This window comes from Ctenocephalides felis, unplaced genomic scaffold (genome assembly GCF_003426905.1).
Source record: "Ctenocephalides felis isolate EL2017-DRISC unplaced genomic scaffold, ASM342690v1 CF-g0.4_SCAFFOLD_00845, whole genome shotgun sequence".
Classification (NCBI taxonomy): Eukaryota; Metazoa; Arthropoda; class Insecta; order Siphonaptera; family Pulicidae; genus Ctenocephalides; species Ctenocephalides felis.
The window spans coordinates 25,680,602-25,701,304 of NW_020536999.1; the positions used below are offsets into that span (position 1 = coordinate 25,680,602).

At 29.3% G+C, this 20,703-nt stretch overlaps 1 protein-coding gene across 1 annotated transcript in view; it reads right to left on the reverse strand.

The window, feature by feature from the left end:
- LOC113373137 (peroxidasin) overlaps positions 1 to 15,974 on the reverse strand; it is a 102,893-nt gene extending 86,919 nt beyond the window's left edge. The window contains exons 1-2 of the mRNA XM_026613456.1: positions 15,847 to 15,974; positions 6,815 to 6,977 (exon numbers count right to left, since the gene is read on the reverse strand). Of these exons, the coding sequence (XP_026469241.1) occupies positions 6,815 to 6,977; positions 15,847 to 15,892 (209 nt within the window). The 5' untranslated portion in view covers positions 15,893 to 15,974. The remainder of the gene's footprint in view (positions 1 to 6,814; positions 6,978 to 15,846) is intronic.
- Positions 15,975 to 20,703: the final 4,729 nt, after the last annotated feature.

Below are 20,703 nucleotides of genomic sequence, written 5' to 3' on the forward strand. Positions count from 1 at the left end.
AAATAAGATTTTTAGGAAGCTCTACAGGACGCAAACTTTGTACTAGTATCTCGGTTCCTCAAAATTCATTTTAGTATATTTTTCCTCAAAGTGTCAACATTAATAAATTAACATCAATCATCATCGAGTTAAAACAGTTTTTTATAAAAATGTGCTCTACAAATGTAGTACACTGTCATATGTCATTTTAATGAGCTCTACAGGACGCACGTTTGCACTATACATCAGGATTAGCTTACTAAAATGTAAACAAATTCGTATATACTATTAGTATCGTCCATCACAAAGTCCTGGTAAATATTTGGCAAAAGTTTTTCTGTAAATATAACACGACCGAGTCAATTTAATCTATTTATATATATTGGAATGGAAACAGAGCAAGGAGGGCGAGTAGTGGGAGGGACTGTGGTATTGTTATATATATATATATATATATATATATATATATATTATAATACCCTGTGTTTGTATACGATTTGCCTGAAGCGAGAAGCAATTCATTATCGAAACGTCAGGCGGTTGCTTATACTGTCGAACTTGATAACATGCATTTATGCCCTAAGGGTCAATATGGATGCACAGGACCATTGTTTTCAAATAAATAAACAACACATTGTGATAAACACTTATATGCATCTATACAAACTTTATCAGGAAACACCCAGGATGTCCATGGATGTACAAGGGTAATAAATACATATTATCATTTTTTTGTCTAAGCACAATGCTATTAGGAGACCGACCTATATATTTAAGAATTTCTTTTTTGTTATAACAGATACCTTGATGAATGACAATGGTAAAATTATAAGATTTCAGATGGAAGAATATGTGTGCTATACGGTTCATCCTGAATAGTTCATTAAAACATTATCTTTCGCTAAAAATCGTTTCTACACATATGTACAACACCATTTAACAAAGTTTCTACCGTATATTTTGCTATAAAACTTATCGATTATAGAATTTTTTGGCTTTATAGGATCGTTGTAGAAACGGTCGTCCTGCAGCACTCCTTGTGAAAATAATATTCAATATGACTTGAATTTTAGTCAAATATCCTAATCAATTTCATGTATTTAACGTTAAATTAAATACTTTAAAGAATAGTATACTCAAATTCAAAGATCATTGTTCAAATTATGCGTCCCGCAGAAAATATAACACAAACATTTACAAATTATCTCATTACTCAAAACTACATTAAATAAGTCATCTATTATGGTATTTGATGTTATTGTAGATACCTTGAGGAATAACATATACAAATTACAAACGACGTGCCTTAGAAAGCTCGTTAAACAAACACTTTATGATCGTGCCGATTTGCAAAACAAAATCCATTCCTCCACCTGTTAATTACCAAAACACGATCAAAAAGCGTTTAATCCCTGGAGGAGGATTTTATCCAAAGTAAAATCCCCGGAGCAGGTGGAGCAGGAGGAAATAAACAGGGGTGTATTCTGTATTTAAATATGTAAATTAACGAAGTACTAATTGGTTTAGATTCGAGAGGCTTTGTCGTAATAACTCCTTTGATCTCAAAATAATTAACATGGCGCTGGAAGAAGAATCAAGAGGCAGAGCAAATATGAGGAAGTGAAAATATAAGGAAGTATACAGAGATTTTAGATAAACTTCAAAACGTATTTTTCAGTTTTCCCCAATTGCTGATTAATGATATTTATAATCATAATTGTTTTTTATATGGATGAAGTATCAAATTGTTCTATGATCTTGTCATTTCAATATGTTATTCATATCCAATGAGTTCCGCAGGACGCAGCGTTTGAACTGGAACTTTGTAATTGGTGTTCGTTATTATTCAAATTGTCTACTATTACTACAAATACTAAAATTGTTAGATTTCTCCACAATATTTCTAGAAATATTAATCTAATGTCGGATAACATTTCTAATGAATTTCGCAAGAAACTCAACTACTTGTGTTACAAATTTAATGGATATGTGTTATTTTTCAAGGTGTCCATTATTAATAAAATTACTGAAGTTAATAGATTTCCTCATAATATTTCTAGTTGAAAATGATTTTATCAAAATGCACTCTGCATGTACTAATCTAACCTCGAATGACGTTTTTGATGAGCTCTAAAGACAGCACTGTTTGAACTATGATCTCAAAATTAGGCTGTTTAGTATTAGAATATTATTTGGTATTTCAGTTAAATGTAAAAAATACTAAACCTCAAAAATGATGAATTTTTCTTCGACTCCTAGGTTTCTAGGTATTCCTTTTGCAATTACATAATCACAAATCGTTTGACCTCCAGAGCTTGGAAAAATAATTTTTCATTTTCTTTATGACATTGTAACCTAGATATATTCTTGAGAAATGTTATTATTAAATTTGGAGAATAAATTTTCGAATTTTTTCTACAGTTTGACCTGCAGAGCTCATAAAAAGTAATTACATCATTACCGACTTTGTATTAATTATTTAAAATATGCAGCCGTTAATTAAGCATTAAATAATTACCACAAAGAATGTTCCTCGTTAAAATATTTTCCTCGCATTTTTTCGTGCAGATAAATTACAAAATAAACTATAAACAGCTTCTGGCGTGGTTTATTAAATATTAAAAAACTTTAATTTGTGTTTATGGGGCGCCGGGAGCTTTATGGGGGCTTTGCGGGGTTTATGAAATTCGTTTTTCCTCCACGTCGCGGTAGTAAAAACAATTTTTCACTTTTATTACATTTACACTACAAGCTTACACAACATTCTAGATACACATTGTAGAAAGGAATACTATAATAGGCTTTTTTGAGGAGCTCTGCAGGAGAAACTCATACATTCATACTAATATATGAAGTAAAAAATATTTTCTTGATTTTTATCCTAAATTTGTTGTAGTTTGTATTTTTGGATATATTGTATTTGAGTAGGTTATTCAAATTACAAACTTATAGTACAAACAGTACGTCCTGAGGAGTTTTCTAAAACATGCTCAGTTTTGTTTAACAAGAAATGCAGTCTAGAATAAACTCTTGTTTTAACCCAGCAATATTTCGCAATTTTTGTATCAAAATTGATATTGTTTGTATTTTTAACATTCAACAGACATAGCAAAAATAATGTATCAAATTTGCAAAGATGTAGCACTAGAGATATGTTATGAGAAACTTGTAGAACAAAAATTAATAGGATTTAATAATTATCTAAACTAATTATAAATCGTAAATATCTACTTATTATCATTACACCTATAAAAGGAACCCCCTGTTTCACCAGTTGTCCGCATGTTTTCCCCAAATATATTGTTTGCAGAGCAAAGTGCCTCTAATGGAACAGAGTGAGGGGGCCAGGCGATGTTTATAAGATTTTCCCGGATTTATCTTCGACGATTTGTGGGATATTTTCGGGAGCTTTTAGTATCCTCCTTTTCTTAGCCCCCCTTGATGGGTAAATAGAAACAAACATGACACGAGGGAAATCGACACCTATAAGGAAACTTTGAACCTCCTTTAATAGAAAGATTTTCCTAAACTTGGGGTTTTCGATAAAACTGGATAAAATAAATTAAAAAACCATAATTCCGAGAATTAACTGAGAGCCGAAACATTATTCAGGTATAATTATTCATATTTTCAACATAACTTTATACTGAATCACTTCGTCGTAAATTTGACTTCAATAAAAAATATAATGTTATAACTAATAATAGCAAAAAAAAAATTACAAGTACAATATTATCTGAAACAGATCATGCTCATTCCTAGTCTGTTGTACATTATTTTACATGTTTCAATATAAAAATATTTTTAAAAAATTCTTCAATTTTTCAAAAAAAACTAGATAACATTCTCTAAAACTGATAATAATAAACATTTTAGCATTATCAACATATAAACCAAAAATTATAAACTCGAAAATTATATATGGTATATATATATGTATATATATATATATATATATATGTGTGTGTGTGTGTGTGTGTTTGTGTGTATGTATAATGTACAATATCGGCTTATGCATTATGTAAGACCAGGGGGGCGCCAAGGGATTCCCTTTCAAGTCCTTCAGGGAATATTGAAATGAGGAAATTCAAAAAAGATATTAAACTCGAAGGATAACAAATCGGAAGCAGCTCTACTCCTCCCACTTCTCCTGCTGATATTCCCGCTCCTTTGGAGAAAAATGAAGAAAATGATGAAAATGATGAACATTGTGCATTGGGAAAACATTCCTTATTACCTCTAGAACAGATTTATATATATATATATATATATATATATATACTAAATTAAATTTTTATGAATGAAATTCTTCTTTAAAGAATTGATGTAAGTCTGCGTTCTTTCAATTGAAACGAGGTCTGGTAGAAAGTTTGGTAATAATATATTTATTGAATTTTTTAGCTTGTGAAGATCTTGACTGGACATGAACAATAAAATGATAAAGTAATCAGTATATTATTTATTAATCAATCTATTATTATTAATAATTGATTATATAATTCTAGTCTATTTCTATGTTTTGTCGACCATAAAATGAAATTTCTTCTAAAGTGTTCCCTCTGCTGCAGAAACGAGATCAGGGGTAGCAATTCATTAACTGGAAATGGAAATAAATATAGAGCAGACCCTCAAGTGTGGATAACGAAGACAATTAAGAGGAAAGAAGTAAAAAAAATGAGGAGGAGCAGAAATCTAGAACAGAAACGTAGTAATTACGGTGGAGAGATCCATGAGGATAGAGGCGGACTTGGAGAACCGATTGGCACCTGTTAGTTTAACTCTGGTTTATTCTTTGCATTGGTAATACATGTTCAATTATTTGTAATCAATTCGAATGATTCTCAATTATTTTTAAAAAAAAATCTAGTGACTTCTAGCAACGTGTAGCTAATGATTTTTAGTGATTGCTAGTGATCTCTAACATTTTTAAATCTGATAAGTGATTTGCTGGAGATAATTGGAACATAACAAAGTTCTTATTATAAAAAATATTGCATATAGATATATTCCCTTAGGCAATTTAAAGGTTACAACGCCCCAATACACTTCAAGTACCTTCTACAAAAAGAAAAACATTGAAAAGAAAATTAAATCCTCAGACATCTTTTCAAAACTTCGCTCGGGGCTTATTAGCGTTTTTTCAACAATTATAGGAAACAGAGGACGAAGGGAAAACTAGGGTGGAAATACCAGAACCTTGCCCAAGGTGGAAGAAACTCGCTGGTAACGTACGATGGAGGCTTCGAAGTTCCTGGTAATTATGTTATGTAATTTGTAAACTTTTCCACCTCCACCTGTTTTCGGGGGACACTTCAACGTGCCAGTAGAGCGTCGCTGAAGTGGCGGTGTGTATTATATTACAGTAAATGCACGGATACACTGTGTGATGATACAAGTTTCAGAACAGATTTTAGATTAAGTTTTAACCAAGGGCAGGAGACGAGGACGTACCGTGATTTTTCATTACCGACATTAGTAAGAGTCGATACCCAGCCATGGCAGTGTTTTAGTATAGTTATTTTTTGCAGCAGACGTCGAAAGATGAATTTATGCCCCCGGAATTCCTGCTGCAACGTATTTGCTGAAACAGTAAATTCGTCAGAATGCAATATAGTTTAAAACCGCGGAGCCATGAAACGGGAAAAATAAAAATAGCAATGAAATCATGGAGATGGATAGGAGAAATTCTTGGAAAATGCATATTCGATAAAAATAGAAGATTTTAGTAAACGAGAAGTAATTGGTTTTAGCAACTGCAGCAGATTTTATATAATTTTAATATTTGCAAAAATCTTTTATAAATTTTTGTTAAAATAGACTTATCGATTATTATATATGTTATCTTAAAAGATATTGTCAGGAATAACATTTTCGTAGTGTGGTCAGTGTGTCTTGTAAAGCAAATTAAAAATGTAATTTGAAGACAGATAAGTGTTAACTGCAATTTTGATAACAACTTTTACAAATAAAAATTTGGTTATAGAACTCATCAATTTTAGCAATTGTAAAAAATAATACTTTGAGAGTTCCAACATCCTAGCACAAACGGTGCATTTTAAAAATTGACAATAAGAAACTCGAGCACAATATTTAATTTCCAAGCAGCTCTTTAGAAAAACTTTTGTAATTAAAATTTATGTTAGAAAACGCATCTATTTTATTATTTGTTTTATAGATACTTAAAAAATGACATATTTAAATAACAACGGTACGTGTCCTGCAGAGCTCAGAAACACGTCAGATTAACGTTTACCCCACACATACCTACGGGTTAACAAAATCCTTTATTTAACTGAATAATTTTATTATTTTTCATAATAATAGACTCTGTGAAAAATAATATTTTTAATTTTATAGTATAAACATCTGTCTATAGAACCATGTTTTTTAAATCTTGAAGATTTTTAAGATTTTAAACTTTCATACAATTATTATTATTTTGATAAAAAAATTAAAAAATAAGTTTTGAAAACTTAAAGGTTATTATTTGATGTTATTTTTTTTGTAGATTTGAAAACAATTTTAAAGTTCTTCATATCTTAAAGACCTTAGATACGCCTAAGGATAATAGGTTACTTAAGACTTTAAAATATTGTTTCTTATAAAAATGATACATATATACCAATTTTCATAAACAAAATTTATAAACAAAAACATTTTTTTAAATAGCACTGAAGATGATAAGAAACCCCTTCACGTAAACATATATAAACAAAGAATTTACTAATTTTGTTTACATTAAAAAATAATTATATAAATAAGAAATCAGACGGCAATGATATCATTTCAAATGTTGAAATAAATATAAATAATAAATCTTTTCTCTATGACTTACAATATCGTCGTCTCGTACGGAACCCTCGGCACATTGTCCATGGCCAAGAACATGCACCGGACAGTCCTCCGGAAGCAGAGACATTTCGCAGGACAATCTCCGGTTGCTGCAGCAGCAGGACGACGATTCTGTTGTCCTCTGATCACAATCACGAATAACAGAACTAGAAACAAGGACTTTCGATACATTTCAACACCAACTTGTAAGGGAAATGACACAGTGTTTAGGGATTTAGATCATGGCACTTTGTCCAGGACGTTCGGGCACTGAGGCAGGATTTTGATCCTGATTTTTTTTTAAGGATTTTCTTTAGGTTTTCGTTCCCGGACACGACGAGCGCTCTGTCCGACGAGCGAAAGCAGACTGAGAGGGAACACGAATGTGCGTGGTGGACGCGCGTCGCCCGATATATACATACACGTCAAATATATATACTCAAACATAAATGTATAGATACATACATTTATATATATATATATATATATATATATATATATGTGTGTGTGTGTGTATATATTAAGTATGTATATATGCATCTCGTACACCGAATAGAGATGCTGGGACAGGGTCGGGACCCTAGATACAAAGTTGTGATAAATCCTATACCATTCACCAAATATTTAGTTTTACGATATTTTGAAATATTTAATAAAATAAAATTCAAAGGCACAACAAGATTTTTTTTAAATAAATGATTCTTCTTACTTTTTTTCATGTATGTCATAAATATTAAATTGATGATAAGTGATCGTCTACTCTAAAGTAAGTGATAACTCTACTGAATGATCAATAATTTCAGAATTAATTTTGTACCTTCATTTTATTAACTTCCCGAAGGAGAAGTTTATGTTTTCATCAAAAAATCCGATTCGCTAATTTTATGTTTTCTCGACGTTTCAAGCCATTCTGAATCGAATGAGACCAAATTTGGAAAAAGTATGTGTGTGTGTGTGTATGTGTGTGTGTGTGTGTGTGTATGTGAACAGATTTTTTGCCGTAAATCGACGTTTTCTCAAAAATGACTGGACCGATTTTAAAAATTTAAAAGCCATTCGATGTATCTCGATGAGGACTATCGTCTCTGAGTTTTGTGCGGCGATCAGCCGGGCCGTTTCGTTGTAAATTGCAGAAAAGTGAAAAATTTTTCGCCCACGTTTTAGCCCGCAATTCTAAATCGATTCTGAAAATTCAAAAACCATTCGATAGATATTGGTTGGGAATCGTGCTGATTAGTTTTTGGTAAAGATCGGCCGAGCCGTTTTCTTGTAATAACGTTTTAAAAAAAAAAAAATCGACAATTTTTATGATTTTTTTTTTTGACGTTAGATACCATAGTTTTCTAGGTCATACTAAAATATTACGGCCCTACGACAACTCGTTTAGCTTTAAAAATTCGTCAAAGTTTGCAAAAATTGGTATAGTTTTTTTGACATTTGTCAAAATTAGACTTTTGATCGACGTTTTCTCAAAAACGCCTGAACCGATTTCAGAAATTTAAAAGCCATTTGATGTATTTCGGTGAGGACTATCGTTTGTCAGTTTTGTGCAACGATCTGCCAAGCCGTTTCTTTGCAATTTAAAAAAAAGTGTTAAACTTTTCGTCCATATTTAAGCTCATCCTACCGAACCGATTTTAAAAAATCAAAAACTGTTCGAAAGATATTAGTTGGGAATGGTACTGATTAATTTTAGGTGAAAATCTACCGAGCCGTTTTCTTGTAATTAACTGTTGAAAAAAAGTGTTAAATTTTTGTCCTCATTTAAGCTCATCCTACCGAACCGATTTTAAAAAATCAAAAACTGTTCGAAAGATATTAGTTGGGAATGGTACTGATTAATTTTAGGTGAAAATCTACCGAGCCGTTTTCTTGTAATTAACTGTTGAAAAAAAGTGTTAAATTTTCGTCCACATTTAAGCTCATCCTACCGAACCGATTTTAAAAAATCAAAAACTGTTCGAAAGATATTAGTTGGGAATGGTACTGATTAATTTTAGGTGAAAATCTACCGAGCCGTTTTCTTGTAATTAACTGTTGAAAAAAAGTGTTAAATTTTCGTCCACATTTAAGCTCATTCTACCGAACCGATTTTAAAAAATCAAAAACTGTTCGAAAGATATTAGTTGAGAATGATACTGATTAGTTTTAGGTGAAAATCCACCGAGCCGTTTTCTTGTAATGAACTGTTGAAAAAAAAATTTAAGCCGATTTTCATGGAACTTTTTTTGGCGATATACATCATGGTCTTATAGAACTTACTGTAATATTACGGCATTACGACAAGTAGTTTAATTTTAAAAATTCGTCAAACTTTACTAAAATTATTATCGTTTTTTAAAGTAGGATTGATAAAGTATATTATTTACACTTTTTTTGATTAAGTCAATTATTTACACATATCGGAAAGTTCATGTAACTTGCCTCAAGGCTAAATACCAAACCAACTAGTTTTAGTAATATAATTAACTAACTAACGACAAATATAGCAACTCGATAAAGATACCCGATTTGCTCTAAATTCGTCTTTAAAAATAGACAATAAGGGGCCGATTCTGCCGTAAAATAGACCAATGTTATGGCAAGGCCAATGGTATTGTCGAGCCGGAACGCGTCAGAGCGTCGTTCCGGCAATCATTTGTGGCCCAGAACGCGTTCCGGTAAAAAAAATTAAAAACAAAATGCTACATACAGAAAATGATTTGATAAGTGAATTTTATAATCTATAATTGAACTAATTTTTAATAAACGTTTCTATTATTATAATAAACTTACATATATATGCACAAAATATATGCACAAAATGAGTTTTGTAATGATTTTTGTTTCTTTCACTTTCGAACGGAGAATCGGTTTTTGAACTGTTTTTTTTTAATATTAGCGTTCAGGTAAAAAATATTAGCACAACACGGCTAATCGCAAGGCTAAGTTATGTAGCAGTTTTCATACAAAAAGGTACTAAATACTGTCAACGGCCATGTGATTGCTACTGAATCAGGCGTTTTTGATGTCAAATGTCAAAAAACTATGTTATCTAACTACGTCTTTGAGATATGACTTCATAACATTTAAGTGAAGTTGCATTTTATGTGTAAAACGCCTGATTGCACAGCAAATATATGGCATCTTGACAGTATTTAGTAGCATTTTGTATGAAAATTGGAACGTAACATAGCCTTGCCATAACATTGATATGTTTTACGGTAGAGTCGGCCCATAAATTTAAGCCTGGCATTTCTTTACAATATCTCTTGAACCTCCTAAACCATTTAAGTCTTAAAAAAAGTTATTTAGGAAAATGCTCAAAAATAAACAGTTTATAATATTACCTAACATAGTATGTCTCAACCTCATCTCAAAATTCTTTATAATCGCTACTAAAATTGATTGTGCAACTTTGTTAATTGCTTAATTACTTGTGCATTTATTTATAAAATCTCATATAATTTTCAAACCATTCGATTGTGATGTACGATAAATTATGTATGATATTTTAGTATGCTACTTGGTATACTACAAAAGAACTATCTAAAATAGAATATTATATACTGGTTTATAATTCAACTTCATGCATAGATTATTTTCAGTTTTCACTTTTCATAAAGTTTGTACAAAAATAAATTGTTCATGGCATTGTCTGACAATATTTCATAGCCCTAAGACAACTCGGTATACGTTAAAATCGCCTTCGAACACAGACATTTATTCCGGGTTCACTTAATCTTGCTTTTCATCAGTTGGTTTGCAATTCATTTGTGAACTTATTAGTACACATTGTAACTTTTGAACCAGTCGATTGATTTGATCTACGTATTCTGAATTTTTCTCCAAAACTACTGTTTTTCCAAACAACAAAATGCCCTACAGCAACTTGTTATACTTCAAAACCAATATCAAAACCAAGATTACAATTTTGATGCTTCGTGTGCAATAATAGGCAGTTGACCAGCAAAATTTTGCAAAAAAATGTAAGAAATTATTTTTGGGAAAAACTATTCTTGAGGCGTACATATCTTTACCATTTCCACTTGTGCAGAAATTGTTTTATTTCCTGTCAATAGGCAGTTGACCAGCAAAAGTTTGCAAAAAAATGTAAGAAATTATTTTTGAGATAAACTATTCTTGAGGCATACATATCTTTACCATTTCCACTTGTGCAGAAATTGTTTTATTTCCTGTCCGGATGAGGTTTCTCCAGTTTTGCATAACAAAACACTACGACGTCTCATTGTTGAACTGTAACTTTCTCGAAAATAGAACTTTATGGAGGATAGACGAACAATGTTGCTGCTGCAGCAACTTTGTAAAGGAGCGGAGGAGGAAAATTATTGGATCAGACTTTTATAATGTTGTCTGCAGGATGGTGAAGGGTTTAAGGTAACTGGAACCTTGGTAAGACAAGAAAGTTTTGAGGACATTTAGCATACTTTCGTTCCTTTTGTGAGTTCTCCGAGTTGCTCCGAGGCGTTTCGATGTAGTAGGCTGAGTTGTTGAAGATGGTGCGTTGTTAGACAATTTTGTATATTACTTAACTGTGTATATACTTGTATATATCACCATATACATCATCTATGTTAATGAAATGGTTTAAATTTTATTTTAAATTTAGTAAACAATTTTTTTTCAAAACACCTATTTTCAATCGCCATTTATAAGTATACAGAGATTTGCTGTAAGTTCTTGGTGTATTAGACAAAATTAATCAGCACTTAATGCCGAATATTTCCGAAATAAGTATATCATTCATATTATTCAAAAACTAGAAAATTATTTTATTTTTAATTTAATGTAATTCATTGAATTCAACAATATTATTAGGACCATTATTAGGCGGCCTGATATTTTCTTACTTACTTATACATCAAAAAATTTACTAGATAGATACTAGATCACTTAGAATTTTAGACTGTTGTAACTATTAATGAATGAATAATTTAAACTAGTTGTAATTATTAATGAATGAAAAAAAAAATTATTCGAATGATTTAAATATTATAAAAGATACAAGGTATACAAATGTACCCAAGTAATTCTGAAGACTTAAGATTTAATAAAAATTTTGAAACTTTAGTTACATACAACTTTAAAAGATTGTTCTATATACAAATTTATAACATGATACAGAAATCGATTTTGTGCCTATAATTTTTAAGCCCATGAATAAAACCAAATACAGTCTCTGGGAAAATTCAAGATTATAAAAACTACTACATTTTCTCATACAAAGATGTGAAAACTCCTATTACGTCTCGTATATTTTTGCCTTTGACATTTTACTCATAGCTGTCACAAATGTTTTTTCATATACGTCGCCACTTATAATAAAATTTAATGAAAACATATGAAACATACAAAATATACATGTATAAATATATTTATATATGTATATTTATGCCTGTGTGTGTATATATTTCCAGGGGGCTAAAAGGGGGCTCGTCCGTATTCAGAATATGATATATGGTCGTTCTAGTAAATGTCAGTTCTATACAATATGAGAGCACCCCGGGCCAAACAACGAAATGAGCCCCACAAATCATAATTTTAACACAAAATTTTGCATAGAACCGGAAAATACATACATACAAACACACACACACACACACACATATATATATATATATATATATATATATATATATATATATATGCAGATGATAGTCATGCACCAAAATTTATACAAAGTATGATTATAAAACCAATGACAACAATTTATACCATATTTACACTTATGTATAATATTAGATAGAAATATAGTTGATATTATGTTTTAACTAGGGGTGTATGTTATCGTGCCTTGAGGCAGGAACTTCCCGTATCGAATTAAAATTTTGAAAATCTGAATTATTTTTGATATTTAAAAAAAATTAAATTAAAAAAAATGAATACAAAAATGTTTTTTTCTTTCGCCAAAAGCAATCGTTTTGTCAACACAAGTAGGAAGTTTTTTGAATCATTCAAATCGGATGCTTATTTCTCTCAAAAACTGCAATTTTTTTCACATTTTGTTCCGTATCTCCGAAATGGCTGGACCTGCCTTTGACAAAAACTAATTACCACTTCTCCCCATCATTACGAATTGAATGTTCTTTGAATCATTCTCTGTTCTCTCAAAAACTCGATTTATATTTTCTGTATTCTGTAACTCTAAAACAGCTGGATCGACTTATGCCAATAACTAATCAGTACATCTCCCGATCAATAGGAATCGAATGTTTTTAACCATTCAAATCGGTTGATCCATGCGCCCGAAAACGTTGACGAAAAATTGTATCCATACATACATACATATAAACACTTCCATTTTTTCTAAGGTATGCCAAAATTTTCAGAAACCTTCAAAACGTTAAGATATGCAAAAAATCCATTTCGATTTTTGGACGATTACAATAACTTGCCCTATGGGAAGTTACAAATTTCTTGAAAATTTCTTTATCCTATTTGCTATTTAAAAATTATTTTCAAAAATATAAAAAATGTTTTGCATTAAATTAAATTAAAGTGTATAAAATAAAGTTATGTTCTAAAACAAAATATTTATAATTTTGTAGTCTATAGATTTCTTAAAGACAACATCTAATTTTTCAAAGGCTTTTTCAAACTAATTTATATGAAATTAAAATAATGTAAAAAAGTTTATATCTTTAAATTTTGCTGAAGATCGAATTGTTTCAGTTAAAATTTTATAATTTATAATTGAAATTTTAAAAAAATTGCCCTATAAGAACAATCGGTGATAGTAAACTTTTATAAATTATTCCAGCTAGTGATATAATTTGCGAAATCCAAAACCAATTGAATTAGTTTAAAACTAGTTTTTATTGAATTATGTTATATTAGTAAATATGCCAAATTCTACGCTTACAATTACTCCAAAGACAGTTTTTAGTTTTTTATCTAGTTTCAAAGTGATAGTCGAAAATACATAAAAATGTCTTGCTGCCATGTACATTAAATTCTCATTATGTCAGATGAGAATTTTTAATTACTAAATTGAAACAGACCTACATCTATTTCGTTTCCTAATTATCCAATTAATTTATATGAATTCTTAAAGAACATATGTTCCAAAAATAAATAATAATGATCATTGCCGATCTGATTGTGAAACATGCATTTTTAAAACACCATATGTTTCTTTAAATGATAAAATATTGCATAATTGCAGTAATAAAAAGAAACAGAAGAGATTAATGAAGATATTTAGTACTTATATGGATATTTTAATTACACATTTTATTGAATTTGATGAACTGATGTTTTGAGATGTTTTTCTTCTCTAATGTGTTTCAAAATTTGTCATAGTGTTTTTATACAACATACAAATGTTTTTGTATTTATAAATTTAAAAATTGCTTAAAATAATTGCGCTATATCCCTTCCGATTGCGCGGTGTGCAATCGAAATTTTTGTTATTTTTTATATTTTCAACTAGAACTTTTAAATTAGAAGAATACATTATAATTCTTTGGGAAATATATAACCCTTTCCACTCAGCACCGACTCGTACGTTGTCAACCAAAAACTTGTTGCTGCGTTCTGAAAAAAATTTACCTGCTGCAAACTTGATATTATTGTGTATGTTATGCAATTCGTTTCATGTACTTTTGTGAACATTGATAAACATTTTTTTTATTCGTATTTTAATTACAATCTGTCTTATAAATTAGAAGACATTCAGTAATTGACTGAGACTTTACAAAGCTATAATGTTTTTAAAGAACTACCCATTAGTAAGTTTTCTAATTTATGAAAATGTGTACTAAGTTTGATGTAATTGATAAACATAAATTTACAATAATATTCAACCCTTTTCACTCTCTAATTCCAAAATTCATACGAACTTTGCCGCCGAAGCGGTGTCATCCGAGTGGAAAGGGTTAAATTTATTTTTGTAAACTTTCTGCAGTATATTCGAAGTTTAAAGCAATTTCCTAAATTGATTGATTTCATTATCGTTATAATTACTTAGCGTCATAACAGTTTTCCTTTATCATTCCACAGAAAAGTATAACATATCAATTTTTATATGACTATGTCTTTTTTATGAAACATTTCCTATACGAATTACTCGGTCGTTTTACCCATATACTTGTTTATCTATGGTTTTACCATAATTGCAAAAAAAAAATCAAAATAAAAAGGATAAAAAATACTTTGAAAATAACTTATAGTAAATTTTGAAAAGAAAACTCTGTCTCATCATATCAATGCATATATTTATTATAAGATTGAGCAATTTTTATCTCGCGGGCCTCCTTTAATTTTAAAATGTGATAACGGGCCAAATAATTATTTACAAAACTTGATATATAGACTAATAAGCATAATAGAAAATACTAAAGTTAAAAAAGAAAAAAAAAATATATGGGAGAAAGTTGACAAAATAAATGAAATTCTATTTTTAGAAATGCTTGGCGGGCCGCAGAAAAATATTAAATGGGCAGCATGAAGCTCAAGGGCCGCGCGTTTACCATCCTTGATTTACTCTATACACATTTTGGTTTCAGTTATAACATTGTAATTAATGACTAAAATAAACTAAATACTTTGCTTATGGAATTAGCTGTCCTTTGTGTATGTAAATTATAATAAGTATATACAATTTTATATGTTGCAAAATAATAATAATTTTGCAAAAATTAGTTTCATGGCAATAAAACGCTTTGAATTTCGTACAACCTCCCATACGCTAATAATTTTATCAATGGTTTGTATTTTTTCTAGATTTTCAGTAGTAACTTTAAAATAATAAAATAAAATGATTTGCAGTATTTAGGACACCAAAAACTACACAATTTTATACAATTTGATATATAATATAATAATATACAAATTAATTTTGTGCTATTAAATAATTTTGTTTACATCTGTGTTTACAACTCGCATGTTAACTCGTAGAGCATGTGTCAAAAAATTTAACATACTAACTATAGTTAGTATTTAGTTATTATTATAATAATAACGCATTTATATTCTTAATATAAAAATATAAAATACCTATAAACCAAATAAAAACAAATAATAAATTCTACTTACATTCATAATCACAACTTTCTTGCACAAAACATTTACTTAAAAGCATTTAAAACAAAACATCCTCGCAAAAAAATGATGAAAATAATGTTAAAAATCAAGCAAAACTTAATGAATATCAACAAAACTCTCATTATCAAATTATATTAAATTGAAATAAAACCGAATTATAACACAATGCATCTTCGAAAATTCTACGACAAATACTGAACGAGTAATTTTTAGGATAAGAATACTAGACTGACAGCTGGTGTTAAAAAACACGAACTAATGCGCTACTACTTCAAGCGAGTGTTTTAAAATCACTAAATAAAATTTTTGCGAGCTAATAAGGAAATGGTAGATTTAAAATATGTACACTTTGCTTTTTACCGTATATATTCATATCACATATCCAAAGACTATACACATTGCCTTCAACCGTATATATTTAAATAGGTGAATTTTACAATGTTTTAAATTTCTATTTGAATTTCGCGCTTTAAGTTGTATAGGTGGCAACAGACTTTGTGACACATGTTGCTAACTTAATTGCTTCGATTGTCAAAGAAATTTTCGTGGATTAAGATGTGTTAATTAACGCAATTAAGACTTTTTAATTAATTTTTTGATTGGATTTTGTTAATTTGTACATCAACTCGTTTAATTAATTTAGTATATAATAATGATATAGGAAATTCATCGCAAAATGTTCATAAAAAGTAAAAAAAAATGGGTGTGTTTTGGAAATGCCTCGGTGTACCTTGTATAGTTTGATAAATATCTCTTTCAGGGACTCCATTTTGAATCAATTTTATAATTAAACAATTTATTTACAGCGCCAATGTATCCTTTAATTATATACATGCAATTATCAATAGTATAATTTATATATGTGCTTTTATAGGTTACCCTAGAGTATTTCCACTACATATCTGTTTTTATCGAATTCTAAATTCACGAAAGTCTCTAATATAAGTCTTGTGTCGTGTATTGTGTAAAGACTTTACTCGGGCAATTGCTACAGGTCAAATAGACTTGTAAAAGACTAAAGTTATGTAGTTGTTCTAAAGTAGTGATTTTGTGTCGAGTAATTGAGTTTTCTGGCAGATGCTTCAGAGGTGGTTCCAGTAATGACTTAGTGTTTTGGGAGCTGCTACAGAGGATGTCTAACAATGTAAGTGCAAAGCATGTTTTATATATAGCGAGTCAAAAAATATTTTTCTGGAATCATATACAAGTATTTATCTTACTATATCTGTTGCACCTATAGTGTTTTAAATATTCAATATTCAACTTATATATATATATATATATATATATATATATATATATATATTATATTTATATATGCATTAAGTTTTTCTTAATTTTGAATTTAAAGCAGTTAAATGATTTTGAAAATCTTTACTTCAACACGATATTGTTTGTCATCTTTAGTGAAACTATAATTTCAATAGAAATAAATGAAAAGATTACTTATAGATTACTTATAATTTATTTTCTTAAAGGAGTTTACAATTATTGACCATGTTTGTATTATAGAACTTGTCTCTTTCTTATACAATGTTGTTTATAAAGCAGCCTGTATATATTTTAGAGAAATACTTTTTGGCTCGAGCATTATTAATATAGTTATATACATATATCTGCTGAAAATATTGTTTATATCATAATATTTGAGTCAATATCATTTTTAACATAGTATACCTTATACTTTATTAATTTTCAATACATATAATACAATCTATTTTTTGTTTATTCAACAACTATTATGCGAATAAAAGATTTTAAATTAATTTGACAGACATATGTGTAAAAGACTAAGTTCTTATTTAATTTGTTATGGGGAAAACATGTTGATTCAGTCTTTTTTTATTTATTTACACAAGTGCCTTTTATACATGTTCTAAATCAATATTAAACAATAAAGTTTGTACTTCTCATATGTATCAAAGATATTGAAAGTTACATTATTATTATTCCATAAATAGTCAATCAGAAATTCTTTTGTTCTATAAATAGTAGATTTTGTGTGGAATTCAGAATTATTATTTATGTTAAATTATTAGTTAACCAATACAGCTTTTTGTATGCATTGATTACTTGTTCGTTGAAGTGGTTCTAGCACCCCTCCTTATGTAACTCCTAAATTGATGGTATTTTGTTACAAATTGCAAATTACATATTTACTTTGTTACAAAATCTCTTTTCATAACACCTCTTGTTCATTATTTTACAGAAACAACTTTTAGAATTACATTTCCAGTATCAAGAGTCATGTGTTTTCCCTGTAAGGATATTGACTGCATGAACATTCTTATTTATGGATAACACGATTGTTGGTTTTGATCAAATTATTTCAAATACTCAAATACGACTTACTAAATTGTTAATTAAATGCGGCTTTTTAAAGTCTTTTATTTTATTTTATTAATTTTAAAATTATTTAATTATATTGCTGCATAGCTAAAAGATAGATTTTTATTCTTTTATTGCTAAAAACAATTTTGATCATGACATGCAATCAAAGTTTCGAAGAGTTGACTTGAATGATTAGACAAATCATAATTTTATTTACAAGTTTATTATTCGATTCAAGTTGTAAAAATTATTTAACTCAATTTCTAAACGATAACAATCAGCTTTAAACAGTTTTGAAATTTTCAATGTTCAAGTTTTTGAACATTTTTTATTATTTTATTTAATTTAATTATTTAATAATTTATTTAATTATTGAAATTCTTTTATGGCTTTTTCTAATAATTTGTATATTATTCAAGTCAGCTACATTTGTTTTTTTTGTCTCGCTTAATTGTAAAGGTTTCACATGTTTTATCAAGTTGTATAAACATTTTTGATTTGATTAATATCATTTCATTTCATCGATTAATTAAATAATTCTCTCGAATATTTTTTTTTCTAAGTCCAAATTTTCTGATTCTAATTCTTTCGAATATTTTTTTTTTTTTCAAAGTCCTTTCAGATATTTTTTGTTTTCTAAGTCCAAATTTTCTGATTATAATTCTTTCGAATTATTTTTTTTTTTCTATTTGTAAGTCCTTTCAGATAATTTTTTTTTCTAAGTCCAAATTTTTTGAAACCTTTTCAATTAAGACAGACGAGTTATTTATGCATGCTGTATTATCCCAAAGCCAACATTCGAATGAATGAGGCTCACATTGAATATTTCACAACGAGAAAATTTTATTGGGGCAAAGTTAAATATTGTAACTAAGTCCCAGTAATTTTTTCTCGTTGTGAAAATTTCAACGTGGACTTGATTTCATTCGAGTGTTGGTTTTGGGAATTGGTGTGAGGGAACACTAAAAAACATAAAAAAGTTTCAACGCTGAACAGAAAAGAGAAAAATTGATCTGGGACTTAGGGGTTTTTTTTTGGTTCTCCCCCTCCCCTTCCTCCTCCTCCTCCTTCTTTTCCCTTTTTTTTCCGCTTTTTTCACATTTTTTTTCCTTTTTTGGTGTTGTTTTTTTTCGCATGTTGTGTTTTTTGGGTAGATTTTTGGGCTCGGCATGCATCTTTCGAAATGTGTCTCTCTGCGTGTAACCTCTCGCATCATGGACCTCAGGTTGACCATCACTTCGTGTGTTTGTTTCAGGACCCTTTGCGCTCGCCAACAGCCAGTCACCAGCACTGCTCCATTTTTTCTGCTTCAGAGTTGCTCGTCGTCGCCTTCTGCTGGACTCGATCCTGCTCACCTTGTGCCTCCAGAGTTATTTCACCGAGTATGCGGTCCCTTAAACCACTCGGCTATTTAAGTTATTGATGATAAAAGTTATTTTCATTCTCATATTGTATTAATATTGAATTTTAATAAAGAATATGTATCATACACATCTCTCTTATTCATCATCTGCCTCTACCCCTCTCTTTCCCCAGTTCTTCCTCTACCTTTTTTTTTTCTCTTTATGTATCTCTCTTACAACAGTCAAGTGCGAAACTTGAGTTTTTTGTTTTTCAGAAATTTACTAAGTGTCAAGGTCGAAATGCGACACCTGAATTTAATATTTTGAACTAATATTTGATAATTATGAAAAACTATACATTCGAAATTTCAAGCATCTTGGGGATTCGAACCGAGAAACAATGAGCAACCGTAGTGGCAACTTAACGATCTCGGCCAATTAGTTATACAGAACTCCCTGCTATTTTTAAAAATATAAAGTCTTATTTTTAAAATGAAAGATATAAGTTTCTTAAAAATGTTGTATGCCAAATGTGCGAATGGCCGAAGTCGTAAAGATACGGTTTAGGCCAGAATAGTAATTCGAGGTTCCCCAGTTCGAACCTCATTTGTCTAAAAAAAAATTGAATTCTGTAATTTTTCTACCTGTGTAAATAAATAAGATATATTGATAAATGATTAATTAAATTTATTGAGTGTCAGTATTACAGAAATCGACATAATATATATGCATATATATAAATATAAATGTATATATATAAATATATGTGTGTATATATATATATATATATATATATATATATATATATAAGATAAGAAATAGTAGGAGGAAGATAATTTTTAAAAAAATCATATTCACGCCTGGTTAGCAGTAAACCAAACCTACTTTGGTGTAATTTAAAAATCTTATTATTTTTCCGTTAAAAAAGCAGTCTATCAGGGGCAGCCAAAATTGGCCAAAATCGTGACTTTCAAATGCAATTTTAAGGCCCTTAATGAATGAAAGTAATAATTTTAATTAATGCTTTGTGTAGACTAAAGTACAATCTTTATACCAAACCAAAAAAATTACAAATTTATCATCGTCTTCATAGTTAAAATCAGCTTCAAAGTTGGCGATTTTTCAAACTTCAATTTGGTACCAAGGGCAGAAGAATTTTTTTTTCCAAAAACTG